At 44.4% G+C, this 25812-nt stretch overlaps 1 protein-coding gene across 2 annotated transcripts in view; it reads left to right on the top strand.

Moving 5' to 3' along the window:
* PATJ (PATJ crumbs cell polarity complex component) overlaps positions 1–25812 on the top strand; it is a 145627-nt gene that overhangs the window by 105848 nt on the left and 13967 nt on the right. For both annotated transcript variants that reach the window (XM_074545682.1, XM_074545681.1), the window contains exons 30-37: positions 330–422; positions 4388–4459; positions 4757–4874; positions 5488–5621; positions 17443–17526; positions 20309–20502; positions 22213–22360; positions 23385–23471. In XM_074545682.1, the coding sequence (XP_074401783.1) occupies positions 330–422; positions 4388–4459; positions 4757–4874; positions 5488–5621; positions 17443–17526; positions 20309–20502; positions 22213–22360; positions 23385–23471 (930 nt within the window). The remainder of the gene's footprint in view (positions 1–329; positions 423–4387; positions 4460–4756; positions 4875–5487; positions 5622–17442; positions 17527–20308; positions 20503–22212; positions 22361–23384; positions 23472–25812) is intronic.

The following is a 25812-nucleotide window of genomic DNA, read 5'->3' as shown; positions in this document are numbered from 1 at the left end:
GCTGAGGCGTGGAGAAAAGCTCTCCATACCAAGTGCACAGCTTTCACAGCTGGCAGGGGTTAGTGTGGCCTTCAGAGCTGCCCCTAAGGGCAGCTTTGGGAATATCTTGTGGTGCTTTTTGTCAGCCAAGTGGGACCAAGGTCTGCCTTCCCCGACTTCCATCCCTCATTTGCCCATTGGGAAGCTTCAGTTGTGGATCTTTCTACCTTGTCATGCTGCTCCTTGTCTAAAAAATGCAACAAAAAAAGGGTAAAACTGTTCAGTTTTTCTGTTTAGCTGTTCTAGGGCTCAGAGCTCTGTTTATAAGCTGTTGTCAATCCTTTCTTCAGGACCACAGTGGCACCGAACCTGCAGGTGGTGAGGAAGACCCGAGTTTGGAAGTTGTCATGAAAAGCTTGGCTGATGAGGAATCCAGCAAAGCTGTGAGTGACTTGAGGCAATATTTAATGTTGATTAGAGTTCAGAATGTGGAGGCTCACTGGGCTTGATTGGTTCTCTCTGCCTTTTTATTGGAGTGTTGCAGCACTTTTGTCAAATAATCTCCAGTACATGTAAAATCTGAATCAAACTCAGCGTTATGTACCCAGCCTGTTTTCATGAGCTGAGCACTCAGTAAAACTTGTTAAAATACCAAGATAAGAGTTTCCACATAGCAATTGGGCCCTCTCTGGGGTTCTTGGTGAGCGAGGGGATTGTGTTTCCACTCCTGCCATCCATGTGTGACAAACTTTAGAAAAAGCCTGGTCTGTAAATCATATTCTCATTTCTATTCATAGCTTCATAAATTCTAAGGCCAAGATGTCTATTATCATAATCTAGTCTTGCCTCCTGAATAGCACAGCTATGGAGTTGCTCTCAGTGATTTCTGCATTAAGGCCATAAGTTGTGCTTTAATGTGGTTCTGTCAGTGTGCACTGTAATAAATACTGAACTTCTCATTGGCACAGATGGAGATTTTTGTTGTTTGATAGGTCAGGATCATGCATTATCAGGAATCTGAAAGTCCTTCAGGGTGCAGCTCTGATTTCTTCTTTTTGGACACTGTGTTAGAAATTTAAAATGGAAAACATTAAACATGACTAAGCTGGGGGTACCTCAGAATTTGCTGAGGGAGTTTTTGCTGCCTGCTCCAGTTTCAAGGAGTGCAGGACTTGCTGTATGTCCTCAGCTAAGGAAACCTGACATTTCTGGGTATTTTTCCTCTTAGATGTCTTCTTCCCGCTCCATCATGTCTCTTGCAAGGAGTGTCTTGGGATTTGCAGATATAAATTGAGTATACAAAATGCTCTGCAGCTAGTAAGTGTTTAATTAATGAGTCTGCAAATTCCAAGAGTTAGGAAGCATTATGTGCTATTCAAGCATCAGAATTAATCAGCCATGGATTGATTTATGTCCCTAATGGATCACTAAAAGGTTGAGTTATTGCTGTTTGGTAGCCCTGTGCAGATTCCTCTGATGGGTTGGAATAGAAAGGAATCAGATTTTCCCTGGATATATTTGCAGGTGTCACTCACCTGGTTTTATTGGAGTTCTTGCTCAGCTTGGCAAGCAATTTTAGAGGGATTGCAAGGTAATAGGAGAAGAAGCAGATAAAAACACACAAAATATGCTACACAAAAGTGAACTTTTGGTGTAGGCCATGGTGCTGTGCAGCTCTTTGAGTGGTGTTAGAGGAGGGGTGAATTTAACAGGAGAAAGAAATGGCAGCAATCCCAGGAAGGTGTGGAGGGAACATGCCTCTGGAACCACAGGAAACCCAGAATATATTGGCAGCAAGAAAGAAGGGAACTGTGGAGCCAGGTAAAAAGAAAGAAAAAGAATTGTCCCAAACAGCAATGGCAGACAGGTAAGAGAAGGCAAAGGTCTGCACTGAAAAATGTTGGAATTCCTGCAGACCCAACTGCTCATTCCACAATGCCTTCAGTTGGGCCAGCCCTTGGTTTAGGGGAATAAATGGATTAAAAAATAATGGCAAAAGCCAGTTTCATTATTTCAGAGTGTTCTTTCAGTCAGGATTTTAAAACTACTTGGGGAACATTTCTGAGTGGGTCTGAGTTTTGGGAGTGTCCTGATGGTTCTGGCCCAAAGGGTTTTTCTTAACTGTCTTTAAGTCTTTGACTCTGCAGTGCAGCACAACAGAAATTGGTGGTTTTGGGAAGGGAGATTTGTCTTTCACTCTTCTAGTGAAGCAGAAGAAAACAGTGGCTTGTTTTTGAAATATGGTGCTGCTACCAGAGCCTCAGTGCTCCTTCACCATTGTTACTGAATTTCCCAGGAACATGTCAGGAGAAATCAGGAATGTGAAAGTCAACAAGTAAGATCAAGTTCGCTGAGTAAATAAAAAGTATGTGCTTATCAGCAGAGATCTTCCACAAGTATGTACAGCTCAAAGCACGGGCAGGATGTCTCACCAAGTGACAGCTGTAATAAAAGGAAAGTTAAAAAATTCACATCGTTCTCTGTTCATCTGTTGCTGATAAATTTGTCAGTCTCTCACAACATACTCTTTGTTGTCACTTCATCACTTTAAAAGCTATAAAGTTCTATAATGGACATCATTGTGGGCTTGGATGATAAGAATTGGGAAGGAAAACAACTTTGTTTCTGAACTGGGGCCAGTGGAAGTGTGAGGCACAGTCTGTGTGTTTGTTAGCTGAGGTTTAGGTGGCCTCCTGGAAGGTTGAAGAAATCTGATTTTCTATAAGGTGTGCTTGGAAAAGAATTGGTGGAGGGGGCTTTGAGATGCTCTTGGAGAATTTAATCTGACAAAGTGAAAATGGTTTGTGGGAATGGATTCATTTGCCTTTAAAGGTTTGAACTTGGAACAGTAATCTGAATCACAAAAAAACCAGAAAACAAATCCTTGAAACCCTGGCAAAGAGGAGGGGCTGTGTAAAAGTGCTTTTGGATGGAGCTGAGGGTTGAATTTGATTAAACCAGTTGGGCTGCAGGCTTTTGACAAATGCTGAGTGTATTTGGTGCTCATTTTGCTCAGGTTCCTCTAGCACAGTTAAAAGATCAGGGAGATGTGAAGGTGGTGCTTGCTTGTGGTGCAAGATGAAGCCTCAGATTTTAGTCACATACCACAATGAAAAAGGGAAGTATGAAGTAATTTTTCATTGCTCATTAAAACAATCTCTCAGAAGATGACAGAGCAGTCTCCCATTCCTCCCCTGACACCTCTGATAATACAATGAGATCACCCCTTTATCTTTTTTTCCTGTTATCCTTTTGGATAATAGTTGCCGTTGCAGAGTTACAGCAAGCTTGGAGAAAAAATCAAGGGGAGAAAGAAAAGATCCTGTGGGGGTTGGGATCTTTTAGCATAATAAAACTCCAGCAAACAAGGCCAGCACTTCCAAGATGAAACAATTCTGTTTACTTTTTTTAATGTAGAAATTGTCATCTTAATTAGAAAATCTTTCTGAGATGCAGAGTAACTTTTGAATATCTGAAAAAGGTTTGAGGTAATCTTTGGAAGTTGGCACTTCGTTTTTCTGCAAGCTAGGCTGTTGATCAGAAGTTTTTAATAGGGGTTAAAAAATAACTATTACTTGAATCAAAATGAAGAGCTAATAAGGGAGGGCACTTTACCTGTCTGGAAACAATTGTAAAAGTAGGATATTAAAATATATTTTTGTGTATTGCAAAGGAAGAGAAATAAATTAGGCTACAAGTGGAGCCAGTGATTGAAGTACCATTGTTGGAGATCTTTGTAATGGGGCTGGAGGGTGCATTTGAAGCAGTTGCTTTATTTAGGAGAGCCAGAAAATGAGGGGGAAGAGAGAACAGATGACTGGGACCCCTCCTGCTGTGGGCACTGAAGGGTCCCTGCACACAGCCTGGGAATTGCTGTCCCAGCCATTCCAGAGCATCTGTGGTAATCCCTGCTGTGCCCTGCGTGCCCTCAGAGCTCAGGGCTGGGATTGCAATAACTCCTGATATTTTAATAACTGACTCCTGATACTCCCTGGGCTCACAGCAGCTTTGCCTCATTTGGGCTTTGGGCTTCAGCTTTGCTTGGTGGTACAAATGGATTTTCATGGAGAAATCCTAAAATCCCTGACTGGTTTGGGTTGGGAGAGACTTTAAATTCCACCCAGTGCCACCACTGCCATGGCAGGGACACCTTCCATTGTCCAGGGTGTCCAATCTGGCCTTGGACACTGCCAGGGATGGGGCAGCCACAGCAAATCAGGGAATTCCATCCCAGCCAGGAATTCCTTCCCAATATCCCATCCATCCCTCTGGAAGCCATTCCCTGTGTCCTGTCCCTCCAAAACATCACTGCACTTCCCTGGAACCATCATTCTGAGTTTTGGAGGGTATTTTATTGAAGCTAATGAGACATTTCCAATACATCTTGTTTTCTTTTTTGACCTTTTAGGATGTGAAGTGTAAAGCTGACACACCAGTGGTGGCACATGAGCAGGAGGCAGAGGAGCAGCTCCCAGAAAATGTAAGTGTGTTCAGGAAAATGTGTGTGTCTTCATGTAAACCAGCAAGGGAGGGTTCTGAAGGCTTGGTTTGGTTAAAGACTGAGTGATTCTTGAGGGGAAGGGATTAACTGGGAAGACATTAAAATAATTTCATTGATGGAAATGTGAAAAATGACTGGGTCCTCTTTAAATGTGTGGGAATTGCTTGTTGTCCTCCCGTTGATTTGGAGGATTTAATGATCAACAGCTGATGACAGTGACCTCAGCACATCATGGTGGCTGAGAACTGATCTCTCCTGCTTCTGCTTTGCCTTTAGGTCCTCAGCCAGGTCAAGCAGCCCAAACCTTCCACAGCAGCCCCAGGGAGCTGCCAGGAGTCACCCCTGGAGCCAGCAGCTCCTCACCTTCCTCCAGAGCCAGAAGCCCCCAGCCGTGGTAGGAACCAGACATTTTGCCATAATGTGGTGTATTTTTACTACCCTGACCCAAATTGGGTGTTTTCATTTTGTTTTCCACATAACTTCTGCTGAAGTTTTGTTTCTTTGAGCATCCAATGATCTATTCTCAGTTATTTTATAACGTGTTTGTATTTTGCTCTTCTGTCACAATTTTTGAGAGGGGATGGAGGTCACAATTTCTGGAGGTGTCTTCACTTGTTTTTCTTGACTTTCACATACAAAGATGATCTTGTTTTCGATTGAAGTAGAAGAATAGACAGTTTGGGACATGCTGTTCATTCCATGGTGCTGCAATGTGGTTTTACCTCTCCTGAAAGGAATACCCCTTTCCATCATGATCAGAATTGCAGAGATGAAAACTGAATTAGGTGTCCTCACTGGCTTTTACTGGCAGCGTTTATTCCCAGAACTCAAGTCACTCTGGTTTAGAGACTTCAGAAGTGACTCAGAGTGGTCCTCTAGTTCAATTTTATGAAGGTGAAGAGCAAAAACAAAGAGCTAAATTAGCGGTTGTCGCACAGCTAATTTTGGAGGTTCTCGTTTTCTTGCTGCGCTGTGTGACTGATTCCTTGCCCTTGTGATGTTCCCAGGTGTCTTCCCAGCTGCTCTGCCTGTGGATCCAGCCACCTGTGCCATAGTGCCAGGGCAGGAGATGACCATAGAGATCTCCAAGGGGCGCTCAGGGCTGGGGCTCAGCATCGTCGGGGGCAAGGACACTCCCCTGGTGAGTTGCTGTTATAAAATCATGTTTGCTGCACACAGAGACAGGGAAAACATGGAAAATAGCAATGCCTTTAATGGGTAATTGCTCTGATAAATTGTTGAGGACAGGGAGGACAAGCCAGCTGTAAGCTCCAGTAAAAACTTGGTGATTTTGCCTTGTGTCACATCAGGTGATGCTCCTGTTTAAATTGTTGGTGTTCCAGTGGTTTTGCTGCTCTGGTCAGAGGCTGCAAATGTGTGTTCTTTTATTTAACCATTGTGAATCATGAGCTGGAATGGCTGAAATTAATGTTGCAGAGGTGGAGCTGTCTCAGCAAGGATAACAGCTCTGTCCTGAGAGCAGGAATGCTCAGTAGCTCTTTAAACAAACTGTGATTTATCTGCCTGCCAGCAAAAGCCCTTGCAGAACAGGGGTAAACCAAAGGTAATCTTTTATTGCTTTCTCTGCCTTTTGGCTTAATCTGCCTCCTGGATATGCTGTTTTTTGAAAAAAAATTATCTTCAGATAAATAGAAATATATTAGTTTGAGCATGAGCTCAGTAAATTGGTGATGCTAAAACCCATAAACTGCCTCTGCTCTGGCTGTCTCCTCTCCACTTCCCATCTGAGAGACTTTGCTGCAGTGTAAGAGAAGCAAGATTGGGTTTTTAAATGTCAAATTCAGGTATTTCAGTAAAGAAGTCTCTGTTGCAGAGGTGTCTGTGCTGGGGTCTCCTGAATTCCCTGACACTGAGACTCTTCAGGCAGTGGAACTGCTCTGGTACATGCAGGTTTTGCCCAAAATATCACAGTGGTGCATCACAAAGCATGAAAGTGTTAGCAGGTACAGACAGTTGCAATGTAGCAATCTTCTTCTAGGGGAAAAAAATAAAAATAAAAAAAATATTTTAAAGGAAAGTCAGAAGAAAATAAAGTTAAAAAAAATAAAGAAAGGAAGTCAAAAGGAAAAAGAAACTTTTCTATTGCGGAGTGTGGGCTGGATCTTTTACAGCATTAAAGCTGAAATTGGAAAAAGATCAGCTTTTGGTCCCAGTCTCCAGTTTTGTAGAGCTGGGATGAATTCCTTTGTTTCCCATGGAGATGGAGCTGGGTTACTCTTTCCAGCCATGCACAGCTTTGTCCCCATTCCCCCTTTTTTTGTCAAGCTCCTCAGTGTTGAGTAAATTCAAATAAGTTGCTCAGTGTTAAGTCATCTCCCTGCTTTTTCATTTAACTGGAATTTGGAAATAATACATGGCAGTCTGTCAGGTCCAATATGGTGTGTGTCTTTAATGAGATTTTAATATAAATAAATGAAAATTGTAAATAACTGCTGTACAGAGCAGATGAGAAAAATGCAAAGGGTTTTAGTCTTTCAATTGAGTAAATGGTTTTGGTTAAGTATTATGCTTTCATTAGTTTATTCATTAAAGTGTCCTCCTAGGAGTTGATTTTAAAAGTCTGTGCACTGGAGTGCAGTAACAAACCATGGAGGGAGGGAGGCCCAACTCCCCACTTTTCAGATCCTCAGCTTACCCAAAATGAGTCCCTGTTTCTTCTCATAATTCTGGATCTGCTCATTGAAAGGCAAGGAATGGTGTTTCATAGGAAACAAGGTGCTTTTGGGAAACCACAGCCTAGCCTGGTGCTTTGCCATGTGCACAGACCCTCTCTGGGATTCTCCATCACTTCCTCCTGCTCCAAACCAGCCCCTTCTCCTCCAGGGGATGTGGGTTCCCAGAATCCTGGGAGAGTTTGGATTGGAAACCTTAAAGATCCTCCGCTTGCATCCCCCTCCCATTTTTCTGTCTTCTGATCTTCTCCAAATTACTTTGATGCCTTTCTTTTTTTTCTCTTTTTTTTTTTTTTTTCCTTTTTTTTTTAATTTTTAGTTGCCCTGGAGTTAGAAAACCTTCTGTAAAGAGTTGAAACCAAGTTCACGTGACATAACGAGCAGTAAAAGCAAATACTGCTCAGGGCTTTTGGAAAGTTCCTGTCTCTCTGAGTTTCAATGGAACAAAACAGCTCCGTGGGGCTGAGTGATGTGATGGATGTGTCTCGCTCTCTGTCATTTGGGTTCAGCTCAGTTGCACACAGGGACATCTTTTGTGTTTTAAAAAAGGCAAGATCAAAGGAGTCCATCACTCCTGGAGGTCTCGTGTGGCAGAAATTCTGTGTCCAGGATTCACTGTTTGGTGCAGTGCAGAGGAATTAGTGTGACCTGTAATTGGCTCCAGCAGAAGTGCCCACAAACCCCTGAAGGACATGAACCTCAGCTCCTGGGATCTAAAAAATAATTTATCAGCATGAGAAAAGCCAGGAATGCTGCTCAGAACATGTGAAGTCTGAAATGGACATGGCAAAGCCTGCAAGGGCCTCATCCATGTTGTACTAAAATGTTCTTGATCTATAAATGCAGAGCTGAGGGTACTCAACAGCAGCTCACAAGGGATGGGAAAGCTCTCTCAGAATATTTTATATCTTCCTGGAGCACAAGATGTACAGGCCCAGCTTTTGGAATAATAAATCTGGCAGCCAGGGACAGGCTGCTTGGAAATGAAATATGGAGTGCAACTTTTAAGTCATAACCTCAGGAATCTCATCAGGAATCACCAAGTAGAGACTTGAAAAATATAGCGTGTGAGCAGGGAGGTTAATTTGTTCAGGAGGTTGGAAAGTGATGTCTTAACCCCTGTGAAAGGTTTTTTGGTGAGGAGATGTCCATCCCCTGAAGCTGCAAACCCTCTCAGTGATGTATTATGAACCAGGGCTCTGCTGGAAGGATGTGCTTGCAGGAAAGGTTGTCCTTGGGAGTTGTCTTCATGTTGTTGATCTTCTCTGGAGCAGCTCTATTTCATTTCCCTCTAAGTGCTGATGTTTTATAAAGTATTTTTTTTTCTCTTCACTCACTTTCATTTCACCTTCCCACATACCCCTGAGAGAACACAACACATGGCCTCTGCTTTAAAGCAATTAAAGTGCAGAGTGGAGCTGGCTGGAGCACAGGCCTTTCAGTTTGTGATTTTTATTTTTTTTTTTTTTGGTTGTAGTCCAGTCAAACTTGTAAAAGTAACCTCAGAGTGGGAATTTAAAACAAGGGGAAGGAAAAAAGAAATGTTTTCAGAAACATCCCCAAAATGAGGTTTGAGGCTCCCCAGGAGATTTTCATCCTGAATCCTCAGAGAACAGGGCATCAGGGGGTTGTTTTAAATTGTGCTCATGCAGATGGGATGAGGGCTGTGTCCAGAGAGGCTGTGGGTGTTGGGCAGGGTTAGATCAGCCTGGCCTTGTGGAAGGCTGGAGATGGAATGAGATGGGCTCTGAGGTTCCTCCCACCCCAAACCAGCCCAGATTCTCTGAAATTATCACCCCAGAGTGGGTGAGTGCTGCCCATTTAACAACTTGCACTGATTTTCTGTCATCCAGGACAGTGAATTTTCCTGGCAGCCCATGGAAGAGGCACTGCTCTGACACAAACATTTTCTGTGCAGGGTGGGGGCTCTGCCCTGCTGCCAGCTGAATAATTCAGTGAAGGTCGAGTTGATTACTGGTGGTTATTGACTCTGCCTGGGCGATGGAGACACTCAGACAGCCAGAGGGCATGCAGCAGTTTCCAGGCTGGTTTGGGGATGTTCCTCCAGACAGGGCTGGGGAACCTGGGAGGGCTCAGGGGCTCAGCTGGGGCTGGAAATCACTCCAGCTAATTGCTGAAGAGGTATAAAAGGAGATTGCAGGGTCTGTAACTTAGGGCTCTCTGGAGGTGGAGATGGTCATTATCTCAGCCTTACATACAGAAAGGAAGAAAAATGTACTTTGTGCTGTGTGGTGTTTGTTGTAAACAACATCAAACCTCTTATGCAGGATTTTTTATACTGGCTGGTCTGCTTTGAACGTGGTAGATTTTCTTTTTGTACTTTTGCTTTCAGCTGACTTTAATAAAAAGCATTTTTAAGGCAATTAAGAAACTTTAAGGTACTCCATCTGTAAAATAAAGTGATCCACGAAGCTGGAACATTAAAAACACCAGAATATTCCTGTGCTCAGCTAACAGGAGCTGGTGAGAGCTGGGGAGCAAAAAGGTTCCCTGATCACCTGGGTGAGCCCAGAGGCTTTTCTGGGAGCTTCCTGAGGGTGGGCTGCAGTTTGACAGAAGAATATTTAGATTCATTCTGTCAGTCCAGGTGAGTCATCCCTTGAATAAACCCCATCTGTTCAGGAAGGGCAAGGGAATAATCAGGAAAACTGTGACTTGGAGCTGCAGCTGTTCAAGCCCCGGTGTTTGCCCCTGGAGCTGAGAGGGATAATTACCCTGTGAGGGCTAATTACCCTGTGAGGGCTCCATGCTGCCAAAACCAGGCTGTTCCTGCTCCAAAGCCGAGCCTGGAGCTCAGCTTTGTGCTCAGCTTTGTGGGGCCCTACCTGAGCACGAGGGCTCTGGGGCTGCTGTGTGTCACTGAGCAGCTCCTCCCTCGGCTGAGCTTTCATCCCACCCTCCCCACCTCAGTTATGTTTAAATCCAGGCAGAAATATCTTTATCAGTATAGCCAGACAGCTCTGAGTGATTGCTCAGGACTGAGAGCATTCTGCTGAAATGTGCTCACCTTGTAACTACAAATGAGAAGGGGATATTGCCCTCTGGGGAGGCCCCAGCAATATGAGGGCTGTAAGATGCTGCTGCTGCTGCTGTTAAATCCCCCACACAGTGCATGGAGCAGTGGGATGGGAAAGGGGAATGGCAGCCCTGGGTGTTTAATCATGGTTTGGGTGTCACAGAGGGAGAGGGAGAAATGCAACCCCTCCTAAAGCCCACACTCCTAAACCAAAAGGGAATTTTTTAATGGCAGGGTGGTAAATGCAGTTAGCCTGAGGTTGTGAGGGATGGCTCTGATTCCTGCCTGGGTGATGCTCAGGTGGAGCTGGTGGATCCATCATCGTCCCACTGGCTCACAGGGGCATGACAAACCCAAGCTGCTCTGTACATGAGCTGTCACAAAAGGGAATTAGGGCACTAAGTTCTGCAAATCGTGTCTTTGATGGCTCTTTGGCAAGGGTTTCGCTGATGGTAGGGCTTGCTTGAGTAGCAGGGCCTTGCTTGGAGGAGCTGCTGCCTTCCAGGAATGGAAGTCAAGCATAAAATTGAGGCTGACAATATCCAAAAGCAGCAGGACCTGTCAGGATGGGCTTCAGGAGGATCCTGGCTGCTGCTGGGTGAAACCCCTGGCTCTTGGCTTCCTGGACCTCATGCATTCTTTATAACCTCTGCTGTGCTCTGTACACTGCAAACTCCTTTTTTTTTCTTTTTTTTTTTTTTTTTGGTAACTTAATAAAATAATGAGAGTGAGAGAGTTAAGGTTTTAATATGTCATTCTGTGTTTTATTATTCCCTCTAAAATGAGCATGTATACTTTTTGAAAAACTTTGGTTTGCTTTGGCATGTGATTCACAGGAACATAGCTCTTTCTATCATTCTGACTTAAGTCATATATTTTTACACTAAACATCTTATTACCTTAGTTTTATTATTTCAGAATCAAAGGAGAGCTTGCAAATGTCTATGACTGCAGAGAGAAGGAATGTTAATGAATAGTGCCATTGAATTTTCAGGTTTTAGCTTTTCTGATCTTAGAGAATATAACTGTAAGCAAAAATATTATGCAAGCTGAATAAAATTTAAATAAATAAGGACCAGATGTAACTATAGGGGCCTATAAAATGTAATACAAATACTATCCACTTCCTTAAAATAAATCTGTATTTTAGTATGAAAAATTATATTCATATTGATATTGTGGATTAATCTTTTTTATGAAAGTTGGCAAGTGAACACCACCTCTTGCAGGGGCTTGTTCTTAAATGGGAAACAGACCCTTTGCTGTGACCTTGAGCAGGGCAGGCTCTGGGTCTCGTGCAACGTGGAGCATTTCTGCATTAACACAGTAATAGGTTTTTACATTCTGCAGCCTGTTTTACTGCAGCACTGCTTGCCTGAGCATTTGGGGTGCCTGCTAATGGTTTGTGCTCGCCAGCAGTGGCAAAACCCTGCGGTGCCAGAAGGAGGAGTTTGCATGAGATAAACCCCTCTGAGATGTCAGGTGCTTTGCTTGGGCTTGACCTTCACCCTCCCTTGCTGGAAAGTTATCTTGGAGATTCCATTTGGAGCTGCAAATGGAAGATCAGAGATCATAACACTGCTGTTGTCATTTCCTCTGCCTGCAAGTAACCAGCAGCTGAGTTTATTTTAACTACTGAGAGGCTCCTGCATGGGGTTAATTCTCCAGTGGAACTCACTGTGCAGCCAGTTGATTTCTGCTTTTATCTGGGAACCAGCCTGTAAAAAATGAAATTTTTACAATTTTACTGCTCTGAACAAAGTATTGAAGAAGTCGAGAAGGAAATAACCAACAGGATTGTGCTTGCCCTGGGAAAGAGATAAATCCCTGATCCTGCACTCAGCAAAACCCCTTGCAGTGTTATTACCCTCAATAATGCTAATTTAGTGCAACATTTGTAGCTGTGTAGGAAATCAGTTGGAAATGTGTCATGTTAGCTTGGGAAAACACAACTTGTCAACTAAATCAGAAAAACATCTTTTCCAGAGCGTGGTTTTATCTGTAGTTTACTTTCTGTCTTCCTCAGGAGAAGTGCAGAAAGCTCCATTCCGTGCACCAAGTGTGTGGTTATGGTTGGTGTGGGGTTCATTCTGTGCTGGTTGTTGCAGTCCTCAGTGGGGAATGGTTCACCTCCCTTTTGCAGGTGTCTTTGGTGCTGCCCAGGTCATGGCTGGAGCCCAGGGACTGAAACAGCAACAAAGACAAACCCAAAGTTCAGCTCAGTTCAAGCAGTAGGACTTGGTGTGTTCAGGGCTCTGCAGGAAATCTCTTTACCACAATCTGGACCTTCCTTCCTCTTCCAGCCAGCACCAGGAATATGGAAATCTGTCTGCTCCCCTTCTTCTGAAATCAACCCTTTTGCACCCTGATCCATCTTTATCACATAATGCAACTTCATCAAAATACCCTTGGCACTTAATATTTGTGCCTCCTGCATGTCTGTGTCCTGTTCCTCCCTCACCTTCTATTCCCAGCATTCCCAGTAACATCCTGGGGGTTGATTTTCAGTGGCTTTCCAGTTGAAATCTGCTTCTTGTCCTGCTCAAGAGCAGCTGCACAGTAGAAAAGAAACACAGGACAGACTGGTGTGATGGTGTTCACAGGGGTTCTTGGATGAGGGAAGAGATGAGGATCTGACTCCGTGTTTCAGAAGGCTGATTTATTATTTTATTATATATATTACATTAAAACTATACCAAAAGAAGAAAAGGTTTTCATCAGAAGGCTGGCTAAGAATAGAAAGGAATGATAACAAAAGCTTCTGTCTGGGACAGAGAGTCTGAGCAAGCTGACTGTGATTGGCCATTAATTAGAAACAACCACATGAGACCAACCCCAGATGCACCTGTGCATCCCACAGCAGCAGATAATCATTGTTTACATTTTGCTCCTGAGGCCTCTCAGCTTCTCAGGAGGAAAAATCCTAAGGAAAGGATTTTTTTATAAAAGTTGTCTGTGACAGACTGGCTCAGGAGCTGCAAACTTGCAGGAAACGTGGGCAGCCCAAGCCTAAAGCCAGCAGCTTGTGAGGCTTTCTCACCATGGTTTATGCTCCTGCAGGCTTTTAAGGATCACTTGGTCAGTGATTTTCCTGAACAGGATGCTGGCTTCACCACCTTCCTCCCAAAGGCTCAGTCAGGGCAGTGCTCCGTGGTCCTTGCCTGGGGTCTCTGCCATACCAGTTCTTGACATTTAAGATAGAAAGATTAAGCTGTCAATCTGGCTGAATTTAATGCTCAGAGTTAACATGTCTGTCTGTGCCCTTTGCTGAGGGCTGAGTGTGATATTCTTCCCCTCATGGGTCTCTGCATCGTTACAAATCAGGCAGAAAAACATCCTCGGCCTGGGGGAGGAGTTGAGATCCATCTCCCTGGGAGCTCAGGGTTCTTCTCCTCCTCAGATGAAGGGCAGTGCAGTGCAGACCATGCTGTGCTCGTGGTGCCAGCTTTATTTTCCAGAGGTGGGTGCTAATTTCTGTCAGGCCCCTTGCCCTCACTGTTTGCTGTTCACTCTGCACCAGCTTCGCTCTTGGAGGTGTTGACCAAGAAGCTCCACGAGCTTCTCCTGCTTCTCTGCCTTCACTTCCACAGCCAAACCCTCATTTTCTCCCTCCTGTGCCTCCTCTTTGCCCCACAGCTGTGCAGGCACAGGGATGTTCTCAGTCACAGCAATGCTCTGCTGGTGAGGGCTGTGCCTGTCCCACAGTTCCAGCCTGAACCCTGCTGAATCCTTACTCTTTGGAGACCATTTCTGCTTCTTGCCAGGTTTGGGGCACATCATACCCCAGCCAGCTGTGCTTTTGCAATATTTGGGAAATATTTGCAATATTTCTGCCTTGCAGGTGATGTTTGTGGCCATGCAGTGCTGTGTCAGTGCATTCAGTCCATTTCCTTGGGCTGCAGGCCCTTCAGCACCAACATTTTTGAGCCCAGGATGGTCATTTCAGCAGAACAGGGAAATTCACTTCACATCTGTGGTTTTTTCAGTGTTTTCATGGTTGGGCAGTCTCAGTTTACACCTGCCAGGGTGGACTTTGTTTAGCATGGAGAAGCACAGTTTGCATGGCCCAGCTCATATTCCGCATCCTTCCATCCCAGACAAGAGCTGCTCAGCTCTGCATTAATTCCCCATTTGTGTAATGCTCCCAGACTGTGCTCTGTCAAAATATACAAAGATTAAAGCCCCAGTTTGTTGAATGGATTTGTAAACTTTATGAAGTATGTGCTTTCAGCAGCTGGGTATCTTTTTTTAAACAAGTGTGTTCTTGATATGGGAGTGTTTTTATTTCCCCTCCTGCACGAAGGGTTTTTGTGACTCTGCCAAGCTCCACCATGGAGAGCCATAATCTGTATGAAACTGGTGGTGAAAGGAGGTGGGGAGGGATGGGGAAATCTGTCCAGAGCCACCATGAATTCACAGCCTCTAGCTGAACATGGACACCACTTTCTCTTCATCCCTCTTAACTGATTGATTTTGAGCTTTGATATCAAGCACACATTTAATTTGAACAGGAGCTGCAGATGTCCAGAAACCAAAAACCATCCTTTAAATGAATGTATTGTTTCAGTTATAATATATTCTGTTTTTTTTCTGAGGGACTGAGAGGGGTGTTCCAGCTTCAATCCATGCCTGTTGATAGAGTCATTACAGCTTGGTTTGATGGCTGGAATATGACATCTCATCACTGCATAAAGTCTTTTAAAATATTGATATTATTAAAAATGTTCACTAGCATCAGTAGTTTGGTTTTAGTGATTTGTCATGGATGATCAAAACTAACAGAGTCTTATCCAGATCCCACTAGATCCAGTGGAAAAAAAATTACTTCTGGTTTAAGTGCTTTGAGCTGATCCCTGGAGTATCAGAGGAAAGAGATGTTTGCCATGCTTCATAAGCTCAGGAAAACTTAAACTGACATTTATGCCTATGGACTATTCAGAAATCTTTACAGTGCATCATGGACACGTTGCTGTGTTCTGTTTTTAATCGATTTGATAAGCCTGGTTCAGCTACACTACTTTAAAAAAAATCCCGCTTAAGAAAAACAGTGTTTTGGCAGATCAACGAGATGTTTCCTTCTGCAGGGTAGGCACAGAGCGAGCAGGAATGTACCTTTTCATGCCATGTGTATTTTTAGTCCTGGGTCTGGCTTCTCACACATGCAGGAACCACAGTGTAGCACTGAAGTGTTGCCTTTTCAAATAGATGATGCAGATTATCCAAGCTGATAACACTTGGTGGTTCCTGGGTCTGAGCCTTCGGTATGTGCAGTTTTACATTTAATAAAGCAGTGCTGGGAAAAGCTGCTAACTCCAGGTTGGTGGATGTTTTAAAAGCAACCACAGATGGAAAACAAACTTAAAAAGATGTGATTGAAAGGTCTTTGCTCAAATTTGAGGAAATATGAGATTAAATACAGTCTGAAAAGGTTTAATTTGACCATCCTGTGTACATGCCCGCTGTGCAATTCCATGATTTTCTGTCAGTTTTCTGCCAAAGCTCCTGGCCATCCACTGCCCTGGTGAGAATGATGTTTCTTCACAAGCTGGTCAATATTTTGTGTTCTCTCATTGGCCACTTCTCCCTGCCTAAAATCTCTTGCACTGCTTTGGAGTAACACCATCATTTGTAAAACAAAGGTGAAAAATACCTGAACCCCAAACCAACCAACCAAAACCCCACAACAACCCAAACCCCACAACAGGGAGAAGATGGACATGCCTGTGCTGCTCTATTTTTTTCGTATTTGTTGCTTCAGTTATTGCAAAAAAAACCCTGCAGTTGCCAGGGGTGTGTGTATATATCTGTATTTTATTTTATTTTTTAATCAAACCACTCTTTTGATTTTCTTAATTACTTGCTACCCAGCTCATAGTGTGTCCCCTTCATTTGTGCAGATTGAAATCTCCTTTTCCCCCATCTGGAACTCTAGTATCAGCTGTAATCCATTTGTGTTTGCAGTCCCCCAGGCTTTTTTCAGGGACTGGTGTCCATGGATCAGAGGGAACCCGTGGCAGTGGTGCTGTGCTCCAGCAAGATCCCATCATTAAATGAGCTGTAGTGGGAATGAAAGGGAATTGTGATCTGAGTGTCGTGATCTGAGCGTTACCTGAAGGGCACTGCAGTTTTGTTCTGGTTTTTTTTCTGTGCTGGGAAAGGATCATGGGCCAAGGGGCGAATTGATGGTGAGAGATGTACTCAAGGGTGATATCCAGACTTGGAGAGCTCCAAACTTTTCCCACCCCAGCAGCAATTCCCTGCCCCTGCTCCATCCCACAGCGGAGTTCCCATGCTCCAACCTCACCAGCTTTCCTTGGGAGCTCTGTGGGAAAGCTCCTCTTTGGCTTGTTCCTGTTGGGTTATTTGAGCTTGGGTTATCCAGGACCTACGTGTGGAATTTAAAATCTCCGGGTGTTTGCCCAGAGCCAGCTCTGAGGCTGAGGGTTTGCTGGTTCTGCTGAGAGAGGAGCAGGTTTGGCACACGAACAGGAGCATCCCATCCTGCAAGCTGAAGCTCTGTAACAGGATGCTCACCTATATATATTTTTTTAAACAAAAAAAAAAAAAAAAGAAACAAACAAACCAGAACAATGCAAAGGGAAAGCACCAGCAAGAGAACAGTGTGTTCTTTGTAATGCTTTTTCTTTGGGGATATCTATTGCTGGCAGTAAGATTAAATCACTGAAACCTTCCCTGAAGCTACATCTGCCACTGCCTACATTTTCCAACCTCAGTAATAAACTAACATTTGCCATTGTTCCTTTCTTCTGGATTTCATTTCTTACAGATTTAACCAGTGCTATTTACCACAAGGCATTCAGCTCTTGCTTAAAGCTGAGGTCTATGCCAAGTCCCTAAAAATATTCATAGCTCCAAAGAATCTGGTTTTAAATAATATCATTAAAAGTAGACTATATTAATACTACAGTTCACACTGAGTTCATGTGCTGCTGGTGCCAATGCATAAAAATGATGGAAGAAGCTCTAGACAAGACTGCCCTGAAGTGGGGAACAAAATCCTTTGTACCTTTATACCAGTTTTTGATTACAGGAGTCGCTTTCTTATCCCAAAACACTGAAAATTTGAAAAACCTGTGTTACAGTCTTGCTTCTTCTGGCTTGGAGTGCTGTGTTTTTGCCTGTGGAGATGGTGGGGAGTGTGGGGTGGGTCATGGTGGCCAGTTTGGGGCTGATGGGGAAGCAGGATTCATGCCTCTGCCTTCTTCCCACAGGATGCCATAGTGATCCATGAAGTTTATGAAGAAGGGGCAGCAGCCCGAGATGGCAGACTGTGGGCTGGTGATCAGATTCTGGAGGTAAATGACATTCTCTGTGTCTGTGTTTGGTTGTGGAGACTTGTTTTCAGTTCAGCAGAGCTCCCTTGTAGGTTGAAGAGGAACCATTCTCAAGGCTTCCCTTCTGTCACCAAGAACGTCCTGAAAAATTCATATTTCCTTATATATTCATATAAACTGAAGGTACAAATTGAGAATACATTAAATTTAATTGAGCAAGGCAGTTCTTGAATTACATAGTTCAGCTGTCATGTCCAATAGCTTGGTATTATTCATCTCTTTAATCTTTCATTCGGAGCCCTGCTCTTCCAGCACCACTCCTGTATCTCTGCTCTGCCTGAAATCCAAACATTGAGCTGGGATAACGTGGGGTGAGCACGAGAAGGTGGCTGCAGCATCCCTTCCAGTATCCCTGTGAGCATCACCCCCCAGCATCCCTGCCAGCATAACCCCACAGACTCTGAGAAATATTAGAGAGTCTCTTTTCTTCGCTTGGCACTCGAAAAAGGAGTCAGAGCTCTTCATTTTTTGGTCTTAAAGTTGTTTATTGTATTTTATTTATAAAATTCTTTCTCTTGTCTTGCTGAGATCTGCTCAGCAAGACAGTTAGAGGCACTCTGCTTGCTTTTGGGGTGGTGTTATCTTTTTATACTAAAAACTACGTGTACAATATTTACAATTACTGTTTAATACTTATCACTTATGTTAGACAGTGGGCTTCTACTCTAAACCAATCTAAAAGTGCCACCATCACAGCAGGAGATGGAGGCCAAGAAGAAGGAGAAAGGCTGGCCACACTTAGATTCTTCAATCTTGCGTTTTGAACCTTCATTCTAAAAACTTTAAAAATCTATTTTTTCACTCTGTGATAAATTCACTGGCATTCTACTTAACCTTTCATGGTTTGTAATTCTTTATAAAAGGTTGGCAATTGTTTTTTCTAAGGGCTAAATCAAAGGCACTGGGGTGTTGGGTTCTGTGCTGAGGTCTTTGAGCCCCCTGGGCTGGGGCTTGAGTTTTCTGTGAGCATTCCTGCCAGCATCCTTGTGAGCATCCCTCCCTGCATCCCTGCATCCCTGCATCCCTCCTTGCATCCCTGCCAGCATCCCTGCCAGCATCCCTGCATCCCTCCCTGCATCCCTGCCAGCATCCCTGCATCCCTGCATCCCTGCCAGCATCCCTGTGAGCATCCCTCCCTGCATCCCTCCTTGCATCCCTGTGAGCATCCCTGCCAGCATCCCTGCATCCCTGCCAGCATCCCTGCATCACTGCATCCCTCCCTGCATCCCTCCCAGCTCCCCCAGGCCACACTCCACTCAGCTTGGGAATGGCTGCTGGGATTAAATGTGGTGTTTTTCCCCCAGACAAGCAGGGAAAATATGGAGGGAAAGGGTTAAGAGAGAAATGCTGGTCTGCAAATGAAACCTGCGTCAGGCAGGGGTTCAGAGCAGCTGCTTTGCAGCTCTGCTGTCAGCTCAGGACAAATTCCCAGCATGGCCATTAAGGCCTCGGTGTGTAGGGTTAGGAAAATAGCAAGGGGTACTTGGGGAGTTGCCTTTACAGCTCTTGCACTGCAAATATTTTTGTTAGCGTTGAGGCCCAGTGTTGTTTTGGTTTTATAAATAACGGGGTATTAACAGAGCACAGTAATTAGGGGGTAAGAATGGAGCAGGTTAATTAATTCTTCTCTGGCCAAACAGGAAAGTGCTAATGTTTGTGAGCCATAATATTGTTATTATTTCAGCTTTTAAAAGCTGTATTAATCAAAAAGATGGCTGAATTAGTTTCAGATTAGTGTGATAAAGCACACGTTGATGCCTGTGTCAAGGAAAGAATATCAATGCACTTATAAATAAATGTGTGCAGAGTTGGTACAAAAGAATATAGGGAATAAAGATTAGCCTTAATTATCTTAATGTAAAATTAGATATTATTGTAGCTTTGCATATCTAGAAATTCTGAGAAATATTTTCATAGCCTTAAAACTCATGGAAGTAGATTTACATTTGTGGTTATTCTGTTGCAGTTCATGCTGCTTCCTAAAGAGACTTCAAAAATGTCTAAGTATTGATATGTTTTGGTATGAAGAAATAAAAGATGATTTAGTTGACAAAATATTGGCAAACACCTTAAAGGGCACTTGTGGATCAGGCTTGGCAAAATTAGATTGAATTTCACATTCCAATAGGGTTTTTTAATGGAACATTTAAGCAGAACTTCTTGCTCTGACATTGCTAAAATGCTGAAACCACCTCAGGTTTTGGTAGGAGAAGTGTTAGCTGGCTGCTCCAGCAGCGGTCTGGTGTGCCATCTATTGGGGAAAAAGGAAAATCACCACTGAATACATCCTGCCTGGGATTCTCTGTGGCCATTATTTGCTGGGATTCTCTGTGGCCATTTATTTGCTGGTGCTTCTGATTCCCTGTTTTGATCTTGATGATATTACCGAGCTGGGGGAGAAGGGATCTGAGTACTGAGATACACAGGGAGCTCAAAGGAGCACATCCCACAGAGAAAGAAGCATTGCTTGAGTTTCCAAAGGCTTGAGGTTAAAAAGAAGGGAAGAACACCCAAAACTTCCCAGCCCAAATGTTCTGATTGTTGGGATTTACTGCAGGCACAGGCACAAAGCTCCAAGCTCACACTCCGCAGGAAACCCAGGATCTCCCTCTGGGAATGGGAACTCTCAATTAGAGCACCAAGGGGTGTCAGATTGACAAATGTGGGCTGTCACCCAGGGGCAGGGTGTGATGAAAGGATCATTTATCCGTGTCATGGGGAAAGCAAACGCTGCTGGTTGCAGGTGAACGGGATCGATCTGCGCAGCGCCAGCCACGAGGAGGCCATCACTGCCCTCCGGCAGACGCCCCAGAAGGTGCAGCTGGTGGTGTACAGGAACGAGGCACACTACAAGGATGAGGAAAACCTGGAGATTTTCTCTGTGGATATCCAAAAGAAAACGGGCAGAGGGCTGGGGCTCAGCATAGCTGGGAAACGGTAAGAGTGTCTCTGGTCTGACAGCGCTCCCAATGGGGAATAATTGGGATCTTGATGTGTGAAACAACTGTAGACATTATGGAATGTGAAATAAAGGGGGAAGACTCCATAAGGAGCAGAATTTTATATGTAGATGTCTCCCAGGATGGGATGGGGCTGTGGTTCTGGCTGCTGTGTCAGAACAGAGCTGAGAACTGGAGGCTGTGGCTGCCCAGGGGAGCTCCAGCACAGAGAGGGGACCCCATGCAGAACTGGGGGCTCACTCTCCTGTGCCATCAGGGTAACTCTGTCTCAGGGCTTTGCAGGCCCTAACCGTGGCTCTTCTGGTTTCTGAACTGGAGGATAAACCTACCCTATCTCCTTGCAGAAGGATTTGTGAGTTGGATTGATCTCATGCTCGGTTCAAAGGCACTGAAGCCAGTGGAGGGTGAGAGGCTGAGTTAGACCCAAGCCCTGAGCAGCTCAGGGGGCTGTGCCACACTGCAGAGAGCAGTTTGCAGAGCAGAACCTGAGATACAGAACCACTGGGACTGGAAAAGCCCTCCAAGGTCATCCAGCCCAACCTTTGACCCAGTGTCACCCACCCAGAGCTCTGGGTGCCACCTCCAGTCCTTCCCTGGACACCTGCAGGGATGGGCACTCCAAACCTCCCTGCCAATGTCTGACCACCCTTTGCATGAAGAAATTCTTCCTGATATCCAGCCCAAACCTCCCCTGAGGCCGTTTCCTCTTGTCCTGTCCTGGTTCCACCCTTGTGTCAGGGAATTGTAGAGAGGAATACAGTGGGAAGTAACAGCAGCCTAATAAAATGTGACTTTTTCCTTATACATCTCTAAACCACTGCTATTAGATCACTCAAACCAGAGCACTGATAGTTTTAATCTTCCTTTGCTAAAAGAGATTTATGGCATGACACTTGTTCAGCGTTGGAGTTGCCATCCTGCATTGCCAAAAATAATTTACTTCTGCAATTACAAAGCACCGTGTCATTATCCTGACTGCCCGTGGTCAGCAGAGTTTCTGTAGCAGTTTTTGGGTGGCAGTGTTTAACCCAGGTGTTGTGAGCAGATTGTGGGGTGGGTAATTAATTTAGATTATGTAAATTACCCTGCAGATGGTAATCACAGTCTCCAGCCCTCCTCCCTTTGCTTCTGAGCTGAACTTCCAGTGCTACTCCTGAATTCTTCATGGTGGGGATCCCCTCCTTAGAAAGAGCCCAATTGCTGAAATTTGTTAAATGGTGCCCAGGTATAATTCAGGGTGGGAAATGTTATGTGCTTCAGGTGAAAGATGAAAAAATTCCAGATTTGGCACCAGCTCACACCACAGAATCATTCAGGGTGAAAAAGCCCACCAAGATCACTGAGTCCAACCTTTAACCTAACCCTGCCAGCTCCACCACTAACCCATCAGGAGATAGTTTAACTCCATTATAGACCAATCCTATTCATATAAATGGTGTTTTCCATAAATCTCTATGTATCCTACAGTCAGAACTAGTAGTTCAAGGAGAAAGACAGCATTAAATATTAGCAAAACTTGCTGTGGTTTTAAAAGTCATCGATTTTTTACACAGCTGAATGGGGTGTAAAACTGGTTCTTCCTCTGCTCACAGGTTTCTTTTAATGTCTCTTAAATGCAAGTAATCTAAATTGGTCTCCCAAAGAATATTGGATTGTGTAATTAGCCATATGCTTCTTGCATTGTTAGAAATGGAAGTGGAGTGTTTATCTCTGACATTGTTAAAGGAGGAGCTGCAGACCTAGATGGAAGATTAATTCAAGGAGATCAGATTTTGTCTGTAAATGGGGAGGATATGAGAAATGCCTCACAAGAGACTGTTGCCACTACACTTAAGGTGAGTACAGAATACATTCTGAGATACTGAATTGCAGTTACTGACACTGTGCAAGGTAATTATCCTAAAGTGCTATTTACCATACACAGGACAGCTCCAGCTGATTACTGAGACAGGAATTTCATTGGAAATAACTGGGAGGTTCATTTAAAGTCACTTCTCTGTGTATTTCTAGGAATTGGATGATAAGAAACAGGAACACAAAGGCACATTTAGTATTTAGGCATTTATTTGAAAATGCAACTGTGTTAGAGAAACACTTGGAAACGGGAGTGGTAACACAAACCAAAACTGAAATAAATCTTTGGCTTTGCTGTGCTGACCTAAAATGACAGCTTAAATCTGTTCCTGCACAGCTTCCCATCCTCCAGGGGGGATTTTACCCTGAAATTCTGGGAGAAGCTGCCTTTTTCCATGGGCAGGGGTGGGATGGCCACGCGTGCCATCAGTGCATGCTGAAGACCCATTTCTGTTCCAAACTGCATCTGCCCCCAGGGCTTCCCCCTGCCATCCCCACCACTGTTTCTGCACATGATTTCTTTCATTCTTCAGGGGAAAGGCTAATTATTTCCTTGCTTTTTCCATTCAGGGCTGGTGCCTTGCCAAAAGTTTACCTATTTAAGAATTGGGAACCGGTGGTGCGAGGGTATTTTGTTAAGTTGGATCCATATGGGTTAAATTCGCCCTTTTCTGCAGCATTTTGCCTCTGAAGGGTTTTTCAAATCTCTGCTAAAGAGTTTGGGGGTTTTGTTTCTTTTTCCTGAGTAAATTGGCCATCAGTTTGCAAGGGGGGAGATTCATACTAAATTCAGCAACCAGGAGGAACCTTCAGGACAAGCCTAAATCCACTTTTTGTATTGTCTAAATACAAGTGTTCATGTTTTGAGCATTCCTTGTGGCTTTCTTCACGGACTTGTGGTGCTGAATATAAACATAATTCTCTCCAGGAGAGCATGAAATATTATATGTCTACTTAAATTGTACATTGTGGGTTGTTTTTTGTTTTTTTGGTTTTTTTTCCAAGTGTGCCCAAGGCCTGGTGCATCTTGAGCTTGGGAGATTGCGAGCTGGGTCATGGCTGTCATCAAGGAAAACATCCCAGAACAGTCAGGTTAGTGACAAATTCCTCTGTTTAAAGTGGAGCTGTGAGGGGCAGAGCACAGGGATGGTGCACAGATGTGCACATGGAGCTCATCCTCCCACATACACTGCTGAGGGTGGGGAACACAACATTTTATCCCCATCATTTTCAGTGCTGAAATGCTGACGGAGCAGAAGAGCTGGTTAATGTATTTATTGCTGAAGGAGTGTCTTCCCAAGACACACCAAAAATCTGGAATATCTTTCTCAAGTGATGATGCCCAGAAATTTTTGGTTTGAAGACTTGCAAAAACTGCCTGAATCTATTTAGTGCAGCTGTTTTGTCTATCAAAAGGAGCTAATGGAACCAAACTGTATCTCTGCCTATCTTCCAGCAGAACCACAGGAGAGTTGCTTTCCCCTCCAAGAGAACACAGAGCAATTTCCTGCTTCGCTTGCTCTTTACCTGAAGCGAGGACAACAATTCATTTCTCAATCAGAGCAGGGCCTGTCCCCTCTCCCTGTGCCCCCCATTCTGCTCAGACTCCAGTTCTTGGTGTTAAACTTGGAGCATTGCAGGGGGAGAAACAAGAAACAGTGACTTGGAAAACTTCTTCTTAATGAGTTTTCCTTCTGAAAATCAACTGCTTTGCCATTCTGTTTAGGGTGGCAGTGTCTAAAAGGGGGGATCACAGCAGGGTGAGGCTGTGGGGGGCTTTGGCCACGGGGAAGCTGCACATGAGGGGATCCAGCACTGCTAAAAGAAGGGTTTGTATTTTGGAAACAGAGAGGAGGGGCCATAGGAGGCTTAGGGGAGATGTGAGTTAAAGCAGGAATGTTTTTAAGGAGGTCTGGAAGGGTTCTGTCCATGAGCAGCCCCAAAAAGGTGCCAAAATTATCACAGCATGGCGGGATTTCTTCACAGCCCCAAAAAGGTGCCAAAATTATCACAGCATGGCAGGATTTCTTCACTTCCTGAGGGCCAGCAGTGGCCCTGGCTGGCTGGAGGTGCTGAGGAACCAGGAGGGGCTAAAACCATGTGGGAACAGCTGGGCTGAACCCAGCTTTAAAAATACTGGCTCTGGAGAAACATCTGCAATGCATGCAGCAGGCAGGGAGAGGTGAAGGAACAGAGGGAAATTGCACTGATTGCATTAAGTCAGCAGCCAGGTATTAGATTTTGTTTTGGCCATTGTATCAAGGTAATCAAAAAGTGACAGCTAAAAATTGCCCACCTGGTTTTACCATGTGAAGCTCAAGCTGAAAGGGAAGCAAAATGCCATAATATCTAATGTGAGTTTAGGTAAAAATTCAGATCCAATGACATCATCTCCCTTTTTTGTAGCATAAGAGGCTTTTGCAGGAACCTGGTAAATCCTGCCTTTCTTTTAACACAAGAAATCCTAATCTCCTTGATGCAGAGTCGTTTGAGAGCCTTCATCTCCCTGCTCTGAAGTGACTTGGTGATTTTGAAAACTGAATAAATGTTTCTCACCAAAACCCTTCCAAGAGTTATAAAAATCTTGGCAGATGATGCAGCAAACCAGCCTGAGTGATTTGCACAACTGCAAGCTCTGCTTTAGAAGGTGCTGGCCAAGAGCATCCAGACCTTTTGTCCTCACTTGGCTTTTTTCTGGGCCCACTGCATCCCTTGAGCCCTGGAAATAGAAACAAGGGTTTCTTTGACAGGCATTGCAAATGTTGTTAACTGGGCCATGGATTGGCACCCAGGGCTGGGAGCTGTGCTGTGCCTGGTGTTTGTCACTGACAGCTGCACTCTGGCCAGTGGGATAAATGTGTCAGGGATCTTGAGTCACCAGCTGGTGGGTTTGGGGAGAAATCTCTGCTCTGCATGGACAAGGATGGAGCAGGTCTTTGTTTTGGACAAGGCAGCTCAGTGGGAAAGGTCTGGCCCTCGGTGGAACCTGTTCAGGTGCACTTCCTAAATTGATGGTTGGGTTTCCTCAAGGGTCATAGCCTGAAGATGATACCTCAGGTTTTAAATTTTATATTATTCAGATTCTGTGCTGCTTTAGTCTGCAGTTCTGAGCTTCACATGAGGGAATGGTGAGCTCTGTGCACAGAGCAGGAGACAAAATAATTCCTGCTCCAGCTGGGCACCAAGGACAAATGATCCAAATCTCAGCCCCAGAGCACAAACCCCGTGGGCTGGAGAGAGAAAAACAAGCAGGGTGGGACTGCCTGGGCTAAAGCTGGGATGGGACAATGAACTGCAAGGTGCAAATGGAGCAGAACTGATCCCAGGGACAGAGCCCGTGCCCCTCGTGCATTTTGGGGCCATTTTGGTTCATCTTGGGTGCAGCCCTGGCTGGGCTCTGGTGCTGCCCAGGGTGGACCCATGGAGGAGATCC

The sequence above is a fragment of the Zonotrichia albicollis genome, chromosome 8 (assembly GCF_047830755.1).
Source record: "Zonotrichia albicollis isolate bZonAlb1 chromosome 8, bZonAlb1.hap1, whole genome shotgun sequence".
NCBI lineage: Eukaryota > Metazoa > Chordata > Aves > Passeriformes > Passerellidae > Zonotrichia > Zonotrichia albicollis.
The sequence above is the reverse complement of the archived record's forward strand: the minus strand, read 5'-3'. Positions and strand labels throughout refer to the sequence as shown.